General features: G+C 39.5%; 1 protein-coding gene across 3 annotated transcripts in view; it reads left to right on the top strand.

The window, feature by feature from the left end:
• Positions 1–18253, top strand: part of SH3BGRL2 (SH3 domain binding glutamate rich protein like 2) — a 39987-nt gene that overhangs the window by 3648 nt on the left and 18086 nt on the right. For all 3 annotated transcript variants that reach the window (XM_085056454.1, XM_085056455.1, XM_085056456.1), the window contains exon 2: positions 17298–17483. In XM_085056454.1, the coding sequence (XP_084912580.1) occupies positions 17298–17483 (186 nt within the window). The remainder of the gene's footprint in view (positions 1–17297; positions 17484–18253) is intronic.

Raw genomic sequence — 18253 nt, 5'->3', positions numbered from 1 at the left:
GAAGCTGGACTGGGGGTTTAGCCTGTAGGGACGCTGTAGAGAAGTTTCTGAAACCTTGTGGGAAGGGAGGAGAGGCATTGTGCCTGAGTGCATTTCTAAATCACCTCGTGTTGTTTTAAGCATGCATTAGGCAGATTCAATTGAATCACAACGCGAAGCCTCTGAATAGGCAGGCAGGCATGTTTCTACAAGCCTTACTGTCTCCTGCTCTTTCTGACCTGAATTTCTGCTTGTGTTAGTAAGCTGTGTCTCAAATTCCAAGCACTTCTTTGTGGCGCTTGGGAGGCAGGCTTTGCTACTCCTCCCTGATAAGGACAATCAGTGTTCTTTTGTGCCTAAGAGAAAGGTTACTTTAAAAGTAGCCTTTACTTTTCTCCCTCAGCAGTGCTTCACTGTTTTCAGGAAATAATTTATGCCCATGTTTTTTACCAAATCATTCCAAGGTGACTGTAATGTTGTCTGTTTCACTTTCTCCAGTCTATCAATAAAAGTTTACACTTGTGCTGCTTGCCTATGAACAGACTGGTAGTTAAATGGCTTTCAGTGTTTTTAGAGCAGCTCTGCCTTTGTCAGGAAGCTGGTAGTATGAGCTAAGTAAATTTAAGTCTGGAATTCCTACTGCTGTCTAGAAATGCCAAACTAGAGAAGACTTCAGTCTTGCAGTTAGAGGACTAATGATAAGGTAAGGGGAATATCATTGAAGAGCTATCAGATAATGGAGAAACTTCAAATAACTGCCTCACTTGTACTTTCTCCTTTATGGTATTAATTTATTGATGCTTCATCTGTTGAGCTGAACAGATAATATAGGGGAATTAGTGAAATAATGGCACAACCGGTAGAGTCTACTCTGACAAGTGAGAGATGTGAAACTCCCATTGAAATTTCTGTATGTTCACAAGATGAGAAAAACATGTCACTGAAATGGATTCATTTTAGTGCACAAAGTGCTGCTCAGCCTTACTGCTCCTGAGAAACGTTTGGGAGGACCGGAGGGTTTGGGGAGGAACAGCAACTACCTGAAAAGATTAGACTTTTTTAAATGACCAAAACCTGGACTTTGACTCTTGCGACTGAAGAGGATTATGGATTTTTTACTAGGAAGCTTGATAAGATAGGTGCAGTTACAGTTAAATTGTTTCTATAGCAAATATTGGTTTTATGAGACTAAAGCTCTGCTTTTGATTAAGCGTATTATGGAGGTCAAATGAGTTGGATTTTTTGTTTCCTGGACTGACTTTAAATCACATTATAAAACATTGGAATGTCAGAATAATTATAGTCATGTTTGTTTGGTTCACGTGTTGTTGGGTAACGTAATGGAGACAAATACAGTGCTAGCATTCTTAAGGTTAAGCTGGTTTCCGATCAGTGATGAATTTCAACTCCACCCTTGTTTGTAAAAAGTCACTGGAACTCAACATTTCTCATAGCACTTCTCAGAAAGATTGTGCTTCTTATTGGAGGTGTGGAATAAGTTAATTTAGAATATGTCACTTCTAGAACATCCACCATCTTAACTTTTTTTTTTTTTTTGCCTCTCTGCGCCCCAAAAGCACAACAGTCAAAACTGAAAGTGATTTGGTTGAGTGATACAAGTGCCTTCTGAGAAAATGGTATTAGTTATGGTGGTAGTTTGGAGAGATACACAACTTGTTGCACGTAGTTTGCGGAAGTTCAACTACCTATAATATGAAAGAAAAAGCTTTGCAAATTATAAATATTATAATGATTTTTTAATATTTGAATTTCATAAAATCAGATCAGAGCAGCAGGTAAGTTAGCTTTTCATAAATGAGACAATAATCTTTACAGTTAGAAGTAATCCTGCAATATTTACATGGGAAGTAGCAGCATTTTAAGTGCTTAACCACAGTATTGTCTAACATCTGTCAGCGTGCTGAGGATACATTTGTTGGATTGGATCCTCAAAGCCTGATTTATGAATCCCACATGAGATAATACTGTGTCACTTCCCTTGTTCAAGGTGGTGGTGCTTTGGTTGTGCACCTACAGAGCGCTGCTGTAACCACAGCAGCGATACTGAAAGAAAAAGGTTGGATCCTTGCTCAGTAACTGGACACATCATGTGTATCCACATCTTGGACATTAGCAACTATGTTGAGTGCATGGGAGAGATCTGGGGACTTTCTGGATCTAGTCCCTTTGGTGAACAAAATTAGTTCTTTCATCCTTCCTCAAGTTTCTTATTATCAGGTCAGGTCACTCATACCCATCTTTGCTGGCTTCTGTCAGTCCTGTGTGGCAGAGGGAGCCTGAGAGCCTCACTCATGACTGTGAATTCTGCGAGGCAGGGAGGTCAGTGCTGAAGGCTTTAGCTGGTTTTCACCTTAAGGACTAACTGGCTGCAGGTCTAGGTTCCAGGTCTACATTCCAAATAAGTCTAAACTCTAGTTACATTCTCCTGCCTTGTGATGGAAAGAACTGTGAGCCTCTAAACAGCAGTTCAGATCACTTAAGGAACTTGTTCAGTAGGGAGCTGAGTGTGAACCCTAGTCACAAGGATGCAGGTTGAATTTGTGTATTGTATTTAGTAGCTAACTGTTGCACCATTCTTGTATGCTCTAGTGCTTTCCAAATATTTACATTTCTTCTTGGCAGGTAGAGTATATCAGAAATAATGCTGCTTTAAAGAACATGCTTTGGACTACACAGTGTCATGTGCAGCAGGATGGTTGCTGACCTTTGATTACAATTAGCTGTAATAAAACTTCAAACGAGGTATTGTTCTCACTGGGGTATGAAGACTTTTCCTCTTTGTTTTTCCTATAGAGTACAGCAGTATCAAGGTGCAAGTCCCCAAATGGGCATACTTCACTGATGGTGACCTGTTTCCCTTAATCTTCCACCCATATTGTTAAAACCTAGAAATTCTTTTTCCTAATTCTGCTCACAGTGCCAGCGATTACTGGATGTTGCATGTAACTGAATTTGATTGTAAGAAATGAAAAAGAGTATTGAAGTAATAGCTTTCTTGTATGCAATTTATTAGTACAAATTACTTAGGAATATTCAGAAATTGGGAGTTGTGGAAAAATAGCATTTAAGGAAGTTCTTCATTGTATAAAATCAGTATCACTTTTGTGTTTATCAATCTGAATGCAACTTGGACAGAATAGTCACTGAGCTGGTAACCCAGAGTATATCTCTTTACTAGCAAGAACACTAAGAGCAACAGCTTCCTCACCTGCAGCCTCAAGTGTTGCCCCCCTCAGGGAGTCTGTCCAAAAGGAAATGCTGCAATCTTTTTTTTCCTTACAGTGTGGAAGCTTGCTAAGAAGAGTAATGAACACAGAAACACAGGACTCTGTGGAATCTATTTCTGGGTGAAATCTACTGTATCCGAAAAACCATGATCATGTTCCAGTATGTTAGTGTTTTTTAACAGCTTAATTTTTAAGAAGTTTTACAGAAGATAGTTAACATTTTGCAAGTCTCTTAAGTTGGCAAATTGCCTTCTTGGTGAGGTGAGGGGAAATGTGGAGGTTGTGGTAGTGTTCCTTACCTGTGACTGTCAATGAAAATAGTCTGCAGATAACTGCCAAAGCTCTGAAGAGCTTCTGAATTCTGAAGATCTTCTGAATTCCTCAGTAGCCAAGAGATTGTATCTGTAATCTTCTCTGCTGGGGTTGCTGTGTCGTTGTGTTGGCACCCGTTGGATGGGCAGATGGAATCAATTCAGAAACCTAAGTCACTGTTGCCTGTCATTTCTGAAAACATCAGATTTTAGAATGGCTCATGACTCAAAGTTGTTGGTGACTGGGCAGAGGCAGTGACTGAGATAACAACATTGTACAGGCAATTCATTTAACATAATTTTTCTTATAGCAAGAGGACATGGATACAAAACTTCCTTTCTTGTCTTATGTGGGCTGTAGACCTCCATCTGTAAAGTATTTTGGGATGAAGTCTTTTAATTCTTCAGTTCAAAGCTGTGTCAGTCCTTCCATTCAGGTGTGCTGCTTTACAGTTAGATATTTATCACCATTCTGAAGGGGCTGAGTCTAAAGCATGTGGGTATCCTCCTTTTGTGGTCATGAGAGGTACAGTGATGAGGAACCTTCTCAAAAGAAGTTACTTCTATCTCATTAGTGGAAGAAGAGAAAATCAATTCAATTTTACATTAGTAAACAAGCTTATTTAGTCTAAATTTAATATTGTACTTCACTATAATTGAATTTGGTACAGAGAAAAGGGAGTAACTGTCTTGCTAGCTGATTCCTGAAGAGAACCTCTTATGAGATGCAGGTTGTTCAGGGAGTCGTGAATTATCAGTGACAGAATGCTCTTCTGTTGCTGCTCATCTCCCCTGGCAGGACAAACCTTGTCTTCACAATTAAGAGTTCCAGGATTTATTATTGTTGGTTTTGCTGTTCTATCCCTGGACAACTAATCCCCATCATTCCTACTAAAACAATGTGGGAAACACAGGATGTTTGTAATTTTACTGCAAGGAATAAACTTGCAGAACTTAATGCCTGGGAGTGACCTTTGCATATGTGTGAGCATGCATTTTGTTTGAATATGCATAGGTAGATCTGTACTTTTGCATACACACATATATATGGAGATTTACAAGTATCCATGTATATATGTGGATTTAGATATATATATATAAATATATATATATATGTTTATGTATATATACTTGAATCTTGGAATCACTGATAGATGCTAATTATCCCTCAGTAAAAATAAACTACTGAGTTTAGCATTCTCAGAAGAGAAGTAAAGCCCTGCTGCCTTGCTCAAGATATGCCAGCACCTGTCAGGGCTGTATCAAAAGTGCCTGCTCCTTTATTGTGACTGTGGAGTCTGTCTACGGGGTAAGATAGAGAGGTAAAATTGTGGTGCTTGCTCACCTATCTCTGTTATTCCATGTGCCTGGCCAGTACTTAAAAGCTTTATTTATGTAACTTATTTCAGATAAGGAGCTGTTTGCAAAATATCAGAATAGTTATACCAACACAAGATACCCACCAATATAATTGTGCAGACAGTGGAATAGTTCCCTTCCTACCTAGGAAAAAGTAACATCAGTATAAACAACGTAGCAAATATTTTTATCTGACTGCTCTGAGGGTAGCCCTGCTGGCAGATCTGTAAGAGGAGACCTGAAAACACGAACCTGTATTAAATTATATTAAATGCAAATCAAAACACGATTGTGTATGTTCCGTTCACACACATGCTAATGTGTTTTCCCATTGGCTTTTGGATTTTTATACTATTAGAAAAAGGCAGAACATTGTTTACCTTCATATGTTGGGAAATAGGGCCTGTTGTGATTCTTTTCACCAATCCAGGTAGCACTGGTTCTCTGAATTCACTGGATAGGTCCCACTTGAAGCAAGAGAAAGTGATTCAGAAAAAACCTAATCAGAATGTAACAGTGGAAATTCTATTAAACTTTGACAAGTTTTATTTTGTTTCCTGGCATTTTCATATGCTGCAGAGGATGATATTAGGTATTAGCAGTGCTATTAAAACCTTTATGAGTGATTATTTGGAGCAATTTAATAGTAACATTGCAGTTCAATTAAAGACTGGTTTCTTACTCTGTGTTTTTTCAGAAAAAATCAAGTTATTTTTCGTGTGTCTTCATTTGAAAGGAAGCTTCCTTTGATCTGATGAACAATAGAGCATCAGCAACTGAAACCTGTCATTAAATTGCTGCAGGGTTAGTGAAATTATCATCCCTGTCCAATCTAAAGAAATGCATTCAAGTATGCATTAAACCTTTGATCTGGAACTGCATCTCCTAAGGTCAGACTGTCTTTCTGAAACGTCTCTAATTGAGTGATCTGATAGGTTTATGTAGAAACAGAGGCAGCAGTGGCATTTGAAGGATGTAGATAGCATCACATTCTTCAGTAGGAACCAGCTAGGAAGCTAAAATTAGTTAGAAAAGAGATACAAAACTAGTCTTTGATCAAAGAAGACAGCTGCTATCAAGGTCCTGACGTGCAAGCAGTCCCTTCCTGCTCAGTCAAACTGGCTTGCCTGCAGCAAGGTCTGTTTTCTGGTAAAGGTTCCCAGCATCAGGCCCCAGGGAAGTCTGAAAGTCTGTGGGTTTATGCAGTGTGGTATTCAGCAATACCTTTGGCTACATGGAGGTGACTCCTGTTGACCTTACAGGAGATGTGTCTACAGTTTGTGGGATAATAATCAGATTTCTGCTGTGTTTGGGGGTGCACCTAGTCACTTAGAGTCTGCAGAAGTATAGAAAAAAATAGAATTTACAGATATGGAGCTGCAAAAACACACAAACTACACAGATATAGCTGCATTTGTTGAAAGAGAAATAATGTTGGCATTTATTAATGAGGTTAGAAACCCTGTTCTGCACAGTAGAGTCAAAGATAATTTTGTTACTGATCTGAATAACAGCAGTGGCAGTCAGCCCTGGTTTAGAAAATCCATCCTCCTAGCCTTACAAAAACATGATAGAACATTGCAGTAATATGGTCCAATTTTATCTGAAATATGACATTTGTCTAGAGCCACAAGTGCATTTTTCTGTTGCAGTTTCATGTACTGCTGAGAAAACCTGTAAATATCCATAAAAACTTAGCACAACGAATTCTGGATGACTTGCACTGCTGTTAGTGCTGTTATTTTAAAGTGCATTGTCAGGGGTGTGTGTATCTGTAGTTGGCAGAATGACACATCTGTGCTGTGTGGATAGTAACTGTCAGGAGAAAATAGTGAAAGCACTGACAACTTTATTTCACAGACTTGTTTTTGAAATTCTTGGGAGCATAGTATCTCTGCTCCTTTAAGATGGGAAAACAAGTAAATAAAAGCACAGTGCTTCTTAAGGAAAGGCTAGATGTTTTTTCCAAGTGTTCAAGGGGTCTTATCATTCCCCCAAATTCATGGAGGAGGATTAGTACCTGTGTGGGAGAAATATGGCTGTGACCTCATGCTTATGTGGGAACAGGATTCTCCATTAAACTCAGCATGCCACTGCTGGGCTAGGCAGTACTGCAGTCTTTGAGCTTGCCTTAATGTGCCATAAACCCTCTGCCTTATTGTCAGGAGACTGCTGCCTGTGGCATCTTGTGGATCTGCATTCTGCATCCAGCTCTTGTTTTGGAGTGGCTGGAGCTGCAGCTGGGTGTAATTGTGTGTTGGGCTATGGGTCCTGAGTGACAAAATATGGAGGGTGCAGCTTGTGGTTATGGTAGGAGATGGCCAGAAGGACTTGTATCTTGAGCTGACAGAACTAAGACCCCACCCAGATGAAACAAGGCTAATTACTTCTGTCCCAAGGACTGCTAGGTGGTGTTTTTATCCATTTTGATAGATAAATATTCCTATGCCACTGGGGTTGGTGCTTAAAGCTAATGAGAAGGAAGAAACATGACCTACTTTTTTTAGTGCTGAAAATTTTCTTTTATATGTCATTTGCAATAAATACAGAAAATACAGCTGGGAATCCTTTATTCATTGTGACAAAACAATGTTACTGATAAACACACAGAACTAGTTCAAACATTTTCTGTGTTCTGCTGGCTCACCCCATCACAAAAAAAGTAAATTCTGTGTTTTCATCTTAACAGTTCAGGTGATAAACATGTTACATAATAGGGAATGTGTGTGAATCTCTGTTAGGGGGATTTTTTGCTTTTAAGATTTTATTTTTCTTTGCAGAATTTAGAGTAGAATGGAATATTTCAGTTGGAAGGAATCTACATGATCATCTAATCCAACCTCTTGACCACATCAGGGCTCACCAGAAGTTAATTAAAGCATGCTATTAATGGCATTGTCCAAAGATGTGTTAAATGACAAACTAGGAAGCCTGTTCCAGTGTTTGACAGAAAGGCTTCCTAATGACAAGTCTGAACCTCCCCTCACACAGGTGTTACACATCCCATCACTGGATACCAGGGAGAAGAGATAAGCACCTCCCTTTCCACTTCCCCTCCTCAGGAAGCTGCAGAGAGTCACAAAGTCACCTCTCAGCCTCCCTTTCTCCAGACTAGACAAGCCCAGGGCCTTCAGGTGCTCCTTACAAGATATTCCTTCCAGCCCCACCACCAGCTTTGTTGCCTTCCTCTGGATGCATTCAAAGACCTTCACATTCTTCTGAAACTGTGGGACCCAGCACTGCTCACAGTACTCAAGGTGAGGCACCAAGGCAGAATGCAGTGGGATAATCACCCCTCTGGATCAGCTGGTGATGCTGTGCTTGATGAACCCCAGGATGTGTGTTGCCCTCTTGACTGCCAGGGCACACTGCTGACTCATATGAGTATTAGAGCATTTGCTTACTTTCCAAAACCTGCTTATAAAGCTGCTCTCTTTGGTGCTATTTTAGTGAACTTTAATCAATGACAAAATATTTAACGTTTTAAGAAAATAAAGAAACAAAATGGATTAATCGTGTTTTACTCCCCTTCAGAAGATCATAATTCTACCAAGCAAGCTGATGCATGCAACAAAGTGACATCTCTAAATCCCTGCAGATTTTTAGCTGTAGCAGTTTTGGACTCCCATGTGCAGGACACCAAACCATTCCTCACTCTGCAGAAATGTGAGACTGAAAGATCAACTTTCTGTTCATCTCTGCAGGACTGAGTTTCCAATAGTTTAGACTTGACTGTTCTCATCTACCTTGCTGAACTGGAACTTTGCTGGGAAGCAAAGAATATTCCTCAGAATTGAGTAACTTGGAGAAATCAAAAGAAATAAACATGACTAAATGTAATATAGCATGGAGATCAGAGAGCAATTTGCATTTAGTCATGAGGTACTGAAAAGTAGTTGCATTAATAAGGGTTGCAGTTATCATACTTGTATTTATGTGTATGTATTTTGAAAAGGAAGATAGATGTTGCTTGTCGAAAGGGTTTCTTTCATGATGTGAAATACTTGCCAAAAATGTGCCACTTTGACAAAAGGGAGTAGTAGGAGGAGGAGTTAAATGTAGAATGCAAAACAGGATATTTAAATTATTTTCTGGCATCTTTGAGAGGTTTCTGCTGGAAAAATGCATGAAAATAACACTTTCTTTTTAACCACTCTTGAGCTATTGAAACATACGGTAAATTGCAAACAAAAACATCTATCTATTGAAAGAAGTTAGCTGCCAGCTAAGATTTGAATTGTTAGCCTTTCGAAGTTATAGTCTAGTCCTGCAGGATGGTTCCATCAGGAGAAGTTTTTGATAGCTGAGGATATGTTTTACGAATCCCTGAGATCTTCCAAGCTGCTTTAAGTTTCTCTTGTCTCTCATGCTAGCCACTAAGATCCTCAACTTTGTTTAAAAGAAAAAAAAAGGTCCTAACACATAATTCTAATAACTTTAACTTTTTGGCTTGCTGTTGGCTGAGACATTTTTAAAATCAGATAAAGTTATCAGCAAGCTCTGGTAATCTGCCCTCTGTTTTAGCTGGAGGTGAAGAACCACTGAAGAACCAGCATGCCTTGCCAGGGTCCTCACAAGAAAATACCTCTGACTAGGAAAGATCCTGTATCTGTAGCAAAAAATACCATTTCAGGCATGCATTTTGTTAAGCAGGAATATTTTCAGGATAGTATAAATTCCACAGAATGGAGCTCTTCCTGTAGGTTATAACCTAAACTGGCAGCAGGCTTTGCAAGCTCCCCTGCTAGAGCAACCAGCTTTGCATCCTGACCTTTAATCTGGCAGTCACCTGCTGCTTGCCAGGCTGGGCAGGGAATCTTCTGGCTGTGTTACTCAGGCTTCACAGAGTTCTTTGGCTCTTAGTCTGTCTCACTAATTTGGAGTTGCCTGGACACTCAGTGAGACTTCCAAGTTCTGGTTCAATTCCTGTTGCAAAGTCTTCAAGTCTCACTCTGCTTTAGCAATTTTTTATTTCCACAGGAATGCTATATTTTTTAGTTTCACAGTGATGCAATAGAAAAATAATTTATGCTATTAATTGGAAGGTAGATCTAGCGTCAGTGGCATTCTTATTCTTTTGATGAGGAAGCAATGAGCCAAAATTTGGGTTTCATAGCATCTGTTTTCCTGCAGTCCATCTGAGACTCCCGTGTAAGTGGATTTTCAACTCTGTAAGAACATGATGTTCCTACTGCAAGAAGAAAATTATAGGGTCACTTCATTTGTGTACATCAGTGGCAAGTCTTGTTTCCCGAAATACAGAAGAATTCAAAAGAAGTATACTAGGGTATGGCTTAAGAGGCTTTTTCAGGCCTTTTAAGAGGCACACATTTCAAAGGCACCCTGTGTGGCACTGTCTCCAGGGGATTTTTCTGTAGAACGTTCTTTTTCCTTTCTTGGTCTCTCCCCTTTTCTGTTTCTTTCATTTTTTTGTCTCTTCTTTTCCCTTTATGCTTACTGAAAGAATACCTGGTAAGCCCCTGAGCGAACTCCCATCATCTCCTGTTTTGAGCAGTGATAGTTGTATTTATACTTGCTAAAGACTCCTTTGTATTTCAGAATGTTACTCTGTTACTTGCACAGAGAACAATGACTTCAGACAAACTGCCTTAAATATGAAACTTTTCCCTTCACCTTGTGATGGACATACATAGACACACAGAAACAGATCTAAATGCATCTATCATGGTGCAGCATCTGGCTAGGAAAATATGAGGCATTGGGTGTCATAGTCTGTTTGAGTGTCTTAATCTTTGCTGACTGCTTGTGATTAAGAGTCTCTAAAAAACCAAACCTGTCTCAAATATTAATTGGATTTCTTAAATACTGGATTCTTTTTACAGTTACTATACATACATTGCACAGAGGCAAAGGTGTGCAGAGTCCTTGGCTAGGCAGACTCTCAGCAGCTCCCAGAAGCCTGCAGAGTGATTTTGCATAAAGCTGAACAGATTGCCCTCCCAGTTCCATGGAGTGTTTCATATTGTGTGTCCTTAATTATGTCTCCGTGTGCAAGCGGAAGGTTGCTGCTAGCTGGAGATCAGGGCAGTGCTGGCTGCATGTGGCCACTGGTCACAGACTGTTCTGTTTCTTTTCAGGTTGACAAGTTCTGTGATCAGTTTTTAGGAAATTGATTTTTTTTTTTCTTTTTGAGGATGAGGCATCTAGGTGCTTTTAGCTATTTGGAGGTCTGTTGTAAAGAGACAGTATTTTCCTTCTGTCAGATGCAATGCAGTATTTGCTACTGTGGAGAGCCACTCACTTTACTTTTGGAAATAGGTAAACAAAATTTGTTTATTTTTATTTTCAAATTTTCTTTTCTATTGACCTTCTTCTCTTCATCACAGCTTCTCATCCTGTTTTTCCATATACATAGCTGAGCTGTATTTTCCTGTGCCAAGAACAATGAATCATATGAACCTTTGTAAAGCTCTGTAACAGCTCTGCCATCTCACGTCAATAAAATTTGCCAGGAGTCAGTTATGGTCTTCTTTCCTAAGGCAAGCAAAGAAAAGAGAAATTTGGCAGAAAATCTTCATCACTACAGGTCTCAAATGTAACAGGACCATGAGGATTTGCATGCCAACCTTGTGAATGCATGGAATTGCTTTTTATTGCTTCTTTATGGAGGTAGAAACAGTGGAAACATAAGAAGAGAATGCATTAACACTGTTTAAAATTCTGTTAATTTAATGCATTTAGGGCTTGTATCTGTTTGTTAGAGCATAGTATCTCCTTATTATCTGTAAGTACATGTTAAGCCTCATCTGTGTGAGAAGTGAAGATTAGCAATTCCTCTACAGTAGCTATATTACATCTGCATTTTACACTGCAACAATCCCTTTGGTTATGTTTGCATGGCTTGTAAAGGCAGAGGCTCACATATAATATTTTCAGTTGTGGGAGTGAGTTGAGCTTGTGTTTATGTAACACAAATGCTGCTTATGCAGTTCATATTTCAAATACCTGTAGCTGGTAAAGCTTCAGCCACTCTGAGCCATTTTCTTAGGATGTAGTTTTGCTACTGATATAAACTGATGAGACTGTGGTGCTGACATTATTGATGGCTCCTCCCTTTGTTCCCCTTGTTCTCCTGGTTCCTGCATTATGCTTGTGTGAGGAAAGCTGCAGGAGCTACTTGGCAGGAGGGAGGAACATTGTGTCACCTCAGTGACAGCCAGCAGTGAGATCTGCTGAGTTGTATCATCAAACTGCACCATAAAGGTGCCCCTGCCAAATGCAATACATTCAGCTTTTGGCTGAGTCAGTGGATGGATGCAGTTCTGGCATGAGGGCAGGAGTGTGGAAAGAGTAACTATATTGAAAAAGAAGGAAGAAAATGAGCAGGGCCATCTCCCATCTTTAGAGGCACAGGTGTGCCAGGCTGGGAAACAAGTATTTGAGATGAACTTGGACATGCACTCAGTTTTTGTTTTTTAAATGTCAGACTTCTAAAATGTGCATGTAGTCTGACAAGCCAGATTAGAACATAACCTCATAAGGCTTTGTTCTCAGCACAGGGGGTCTGAATAGTTTTGGGGTGGGATTTTGTGTTAGAAAGATGGCTATTTGTTCTTGGGATCTGTCTGGGATGAGTGGACGGTTCAGGCTAGGCTTTCAGTTCCTTCAATGCCAAGATGAAGAGGCTGTAAAAGTCAGTGCTACACATCTGAGTCACCAGGCAATGCACAGAGTAGTACATGCTGTCATTCCCTCTGTTTGCAGGCAGGAGGACAGAAACCCTCCTAAAAATGCTTTATCTCCAGAGGATGGGGGATAGAGTCTACAGCAGAAGACCAATCTTCCTCATCCACTTAGTGAGCACCAGACACTCAGCAACATTCCTTCTGTTGACACTGAAGAAATTTGAAACTGAGAATGTGTCTGCTTTGTCCCATTAACATTAACTGGGTTATTGAAAAAAGGCAGAAAAGTTCTCTTTAATCTTGGCACAGTTCCCATTAATATTGCTACTTGAGTCATCTTACATATAGTAGAGTAGAAGTAATATTAATTTATCCTATCTTGAGTTAGATAAATCCTGGACTACTAAGATTTTTGCAGGGTATTGAATATTTTGGTTAAAATAATATAGAATGATGAAATGCAGCTGCCATTTAGTAATGAAGAGACCACATGCTATGCTCCTCTGGTTCAGCAGCTGTCAAGTAGGGAGGCCTTTCTAGGACAAGAGAGCTTCTGAAAACACATTCAGGAAGCATAGAGAGGGAAAAAAAGAAGGAAACTGCCACTTGTTGAAAGTGATGAGAAGCTTCCAGGGAAGTTTGGATAGAGGATATAATCTGATTTTTTTTAACTTCTGCTCCAACCTGGACATGATTTATAACGGTAACATCCTCATTTTCTTATTCTGCTACTAAATGAGCAATAGGATTTCTCTTGCTACCGGAGATCACTGCTTAGCTTAGCTGGGAGATTTGTTTCTTCTCCGTGTTAGCTGTGTGGGAAACAGAAATCTTAGAACAGAACAGCTTGTAGCCTGGTCAAAGACATGAAAAGTGAAGTGGCTGAGGTGAGGTAGATTCTGAACAGAAGCAAGCAAATACTTCAAGTAAAGACAGTCAGTTAATTATGGGGACAATTTGCAAAGACTGGCAGATACTCTGTTATTATCAGTTCAGGAATGGAGCTTAGAGGGAAAAAACGTCCAAAGAAACCCTTTACTCCTAAGAGGAATTAATTCAGGGATACTGAGGGTCAGAACAGATAATCTCAGTGGTCCCACCTGGGCAGACCTGAGTATGCCTTTGAAATATTTCTCCGAAGCTGTCTGAAAGTGTATCCTATTACCTGTTGCAAATCAGTATAAAGAAATGAAAACTAGGACAGAAAGATGGAATACTTTAGCTACAATAGGCTTTCTTTATAAATCAGGTTACTGATTAAGCGATTAGCTCATTTTAGCAGTTTTATGTATCACAATGGACATCCTATTTTTGCTGCTTTTTAATCCTAATAAAGATACCAGCTCTGAATACAAGGATAAAATTGAGATGTCTCTGGGGATTTTTTCCTGTCTTAGTTTTGTGAATAGAAATATAGATTAACAATAAAACCAAACCCAGAGAAATGATGTTAAGAAAAGAATTATCCTGCTAAAAATATGGGAGGCAAACATTGGACTATAACAGCAGACCATTAACTCTATCAGAGTTTTCTCACTGCACTTAAAGATAGATTAGGATCATATTACATAAAGACTGTCCTCTGAAACTTCAGTGTATATATGTTTTGAAGGTGTATTTTACAGTGTCCTCTGGTGTGCTGAAAGGTATTAAACCAAAAATATTTTGATGCTAAAGCAGTCTGTCCTGTAAGACTGCAAATAATTTCCCGAAGTGGTGTATGAATAGCCACAAACCAAGTTTTTCTGAACATGGTACCTCTGACAATAGGATGGTTTTTTTCAGGTTCCTTTCGGTTGCATCAGACTCTGGATACCTTGACAGCAGCAAGATAAAAGGTTAAGTTTTTCAAAGAGCACTAACTACCTCCATAGTTCATCAAATGAGGATATGTTTTTCTCCCCTGGGCTCTTGACAGGACAGGCTAGGGAGGAAGTGAGAACTGACACTGCTCTTTGTGCCATGTTCCCTTGTTCTGTGCTTCCTGTGGCTGAATGCTGGGAGCTTTTAGGGCTTGGAGTAAGCACAGATGAGAGTTTCAGGCAGGATTGTGAGGCTGACGCACTTGTGCGGCACAGATCCAGTTGTAGACTGAGACAAAGGTCCTGTGGTTTTCTTGGGGAATAATCAGCTGGCTTCTGTTGTGGCAGATGCTCTGCACATCCATCTTAAACAACAAGGCATAATTTAATAGGATTTTAAATACAACTAATGCTCTTGTTTCACTTTATAGGCCTGAATAAAATCAATTGGGGAAGGAGAAAATGCTACTTTTTTGGCTTGAAATTTTCAGGCTATTTTGTTTAAATTTATGCAGCTGGTACATCCACAGCTGATAACTCATGCAGATGTCATGTGGAGAATTGTAAGGCTTATGGCTAAAAAAGAAAAGACAGCCCAAATTTACTTCACTTCAACATCTTAATTAGTTTTATAAAAATAAAATGAAGCATTAGGAAATTTGTGTTTGTGGGAGAATTCTCATGGTGTGATCTGTAAAATAACAGGGATCTGACTAAATCTAAGTTGCTTGGTGTACAGGCTGCTGGGAGACAGCAGATGAAAATGGGTCCATGTGGATACATCTGTTCTGGTACATGTCCTGGCCCTGAGAATGGAGCACTCTGATACTCTGAACTGTTTGAAGAATGGTTGCTGGCACAGACAGCTTTAGCCAGGGCCAATTTAGAGTCTCACAAGCAGCTCGTGGCCATGATTTAGGTGTTACAGCATGGCAGGGATCATTCCTGGTGTGAAGTTTGCAGGCAGCCCCTCTGAGAGGCTGCAGGTTTAATAGCTTTGCCAGAGAATGCCAATTGGCCTTGGGGCCAGAGGGCTGGCCCAGCCAGTCTGGAGTTTGATCATTGCTCTGACCAATGCAGGAGGGATTTCATGTTAGTTTTAGCATCACTTTACTATAAGGAAATTACCTCTCTCACACATCATTTTAGACATCTCATTTCTGTCTAACCAGATATTTAATATTTGTGTTAAGAATATCTCAGTCTCTGTCTCTTTTGCGTTGTCTTGCAGCATTTTATTTGTTGAAAGACAGATGAAAATGTTTTTGCTACATGTGGAATTTTTAGGGGTGTAGTAAAAGGCATGTTGCCTTTGGTACCACCAGTGATGATGCAGCAATTTTGCTGTTGTTGATAATGCATTATTTGCACACAAGTTTAGGAGCTGCCTTCTCTATGAAAAAGTGATCTTTTCACATGTGCCTAAATAACTGCACCAGTATGCGTAAAAAAAGGGAAAATAATAAGACGCCATGACACGAATTTGCTGTGCAGCCCACTTCTTAAGAAAGACAGTAGTTCTTTGGGAGCTTTGCATTTGTAGTTTCTAGGGATGTAGTTTCAAGGAAATAAGGATTCCACCAATATTGCCTCCAAAATTATGTATTTTTGTGATGCATTTAGATAGATAGACTGGGTTGTGTGACAGGAACAACTAGCACATGCATTTTGAAAACCTTCTGATTTCCAAATAGTATCTAGGTCATATGATACCCACTGGCATGATTCATCCACCTGGGCTTTATGCCAGCCAGTAACTGCATGGATATGACACTCCAGGAATACTGTAAAGTTATTAAAGCTGAATATTTTTTCAAATAACACTGTGATGATAGCCGTAAAAAATACTGCACTTAATTTATAGTTCCTTTTGGAATATATTAATTTCATTAGGTTGATGGAAAAAGTACAGTAAGGACTGAAAGGAATGCAGAGCAGACTTAGCTGAATGAGCCCAGGTGACTTTCCCTGGCCCCATAGACTTTTCATTTCAAAGGTTTCTGTCTTGATATAAAGTCCTATTTGAGGCAGAAGTTGTCTTTACCTGAGTGTATCTGCTTGAAGCCCAGCTAGCTCTTAAGGGCTGATCTTCATATCATAGAATCACAGAATTATTAAGATTGGAAAAGACCTCTAAGATCATTGAATCCAACCAATCTTAGTTACAATGAGCTAAAACCTGCCAGTGTTCTGCCTCTGTTAGACTTTTGTATAAAGATAATAATCTCTTTGAGGGGCAGAAACCCCATATTTAATACAAACCTCATGATTTTTTGGTTTTTTTTTTTTTTGCAATGAAGTTCATTTTCAAGAGATGACATCATGCTTACTTTTAGGCAAATGTATTATGCAGACACTCTTAGCTAAATATTCAACAATCCTTGCTCAGGAAACTGTTGAGCTGCATTTTAAAAAAATGTGTAGGTGTCAAGGAAAACAAAAGTGTGTAGCTGGGGTGGGTTTTTTTCAGATGTACTGACACTTTTATCTCAATGAACACTTTTAGGAGTAATTTCTTCTGGGACTTGCTAGGTTGTTTACTTTGCATTTTTCGGTGCCTGTATAGTTTAAAAATATAGCCCCTAATGACTTTGAAAACCAACTGCCTCCTTTAACTTCTACTTCTGAAGAGACCCTTACAGATTGATTTTTAAAAACATCTTTAGAGGGCAAAGGCTGAAATTATCGCAGCTGAAATAAAGAGACTTGTAGAGCCTTGTAGAAGTGAGATGAAGAAGTATGACCTTTGCCAACATGGGAAGAAACAGCAATGCTAACTTTTATGAACTTAAAACTGAAAAAAACATTTTCTCCTTTGTCTGTCTGAGTTTGTGACTTGCCATCCTATGAAAGTGGGATGAGAGAGGAGGAATGTTCGCAGATTTGTAAGTGTCTACTATGGGGGGCTTTCTCTGACTATAGTTTTTTAAAAATTTTCCTTCTTTCGTCTAGATAAAGAAGAGGCAACAGGATGTGGTGAGGTTTCTGGAAGCCAATCGCATAGAGTTTGAAGAAGTGGATATCACCATGTCAGAGGAGAAGAGACAATGGATGTATAAAAATATTCCTGAGGATAGGCAGCCTGCACAAGGCAATCCACTGCCACCACAGATATTCAGTGATGATCGGTACTGTGGGGTAAGTAGCTGTTATGGTTCTCAATGGACAATATATTAGTACACTCAGCTGGCCATTTAAAAATGGGACTTGCTGTTGAGCTTCCTCTAGTAGAATCTGAATTAATGGGCCAATAGGATCAGGTAATGACCATACAGGGAAAATTCAGGTCATTCTTCTGTAAATGCTAGGGCTGTCTAGGCGATTCCCTTCAGGTGTGTAAAAATTGGTAATGTCATATGCTTCATGTACAGCCTGTTGATGATAACGTGCCTTGTGAGACCACTGTAAGCTGGGGATTTGTGATATTCTTGCTGCTTGGGTCTAGTCCAAACACAAAAATTCAGAAGAAAATCTTTGATACAGTAAATGAGAACACTTGCTAGATTGAGTTTTATTGTTATTGTAATTAAGCTCCTTCTCTGCTGCTGTCACAGTGTAAATTTCATTTATGCTCAGAGCATGTTTATGCAATCAGAGCATTGAGGATAAATGAACACAATTTGCTGTAAATTTGACAACAAGTTGATGGGTGGGCTGTTTTTTTGGTGTAAGCTTTTCCATGTACCAGTGCAAGCTGAAGCAATAGCCCAATCTTTGGATGATATATACATCCAAACCGGTGCTGACTTAGTCCCTGCCAAATTCAACAGTGCTGTTCAGATCTGATGAGTGCCTGTTGACTGCAGTGCAATTGTTAGCCTAATGCAGGAAGCACATAAAAAGTGATTTAGGATCATCTTCAACAACCAGATTGGCTGTGATGCAGCAGCTAACTGGCCTATTGAAGT

Source organism: Lichenostomus cassidix, chromosome 3 (assembly GCF_008360975.1).
Source record: "Lichenostomus cassidix isolate B80296 chromosome 3, HeHo_3.0, whole genome shotgun sequence".
NCBI lineage: Eukaryota > Metazoa > Chordata > Aves > Passeriformes > Meliphagidae > Lichenostomus > Lichenostomus cassidix.
The sequence above is the reverse complement of the archived record's forward strand: the minus strand, read 5'-3'. Positions and strand labels throughout refer to the sequence as shown.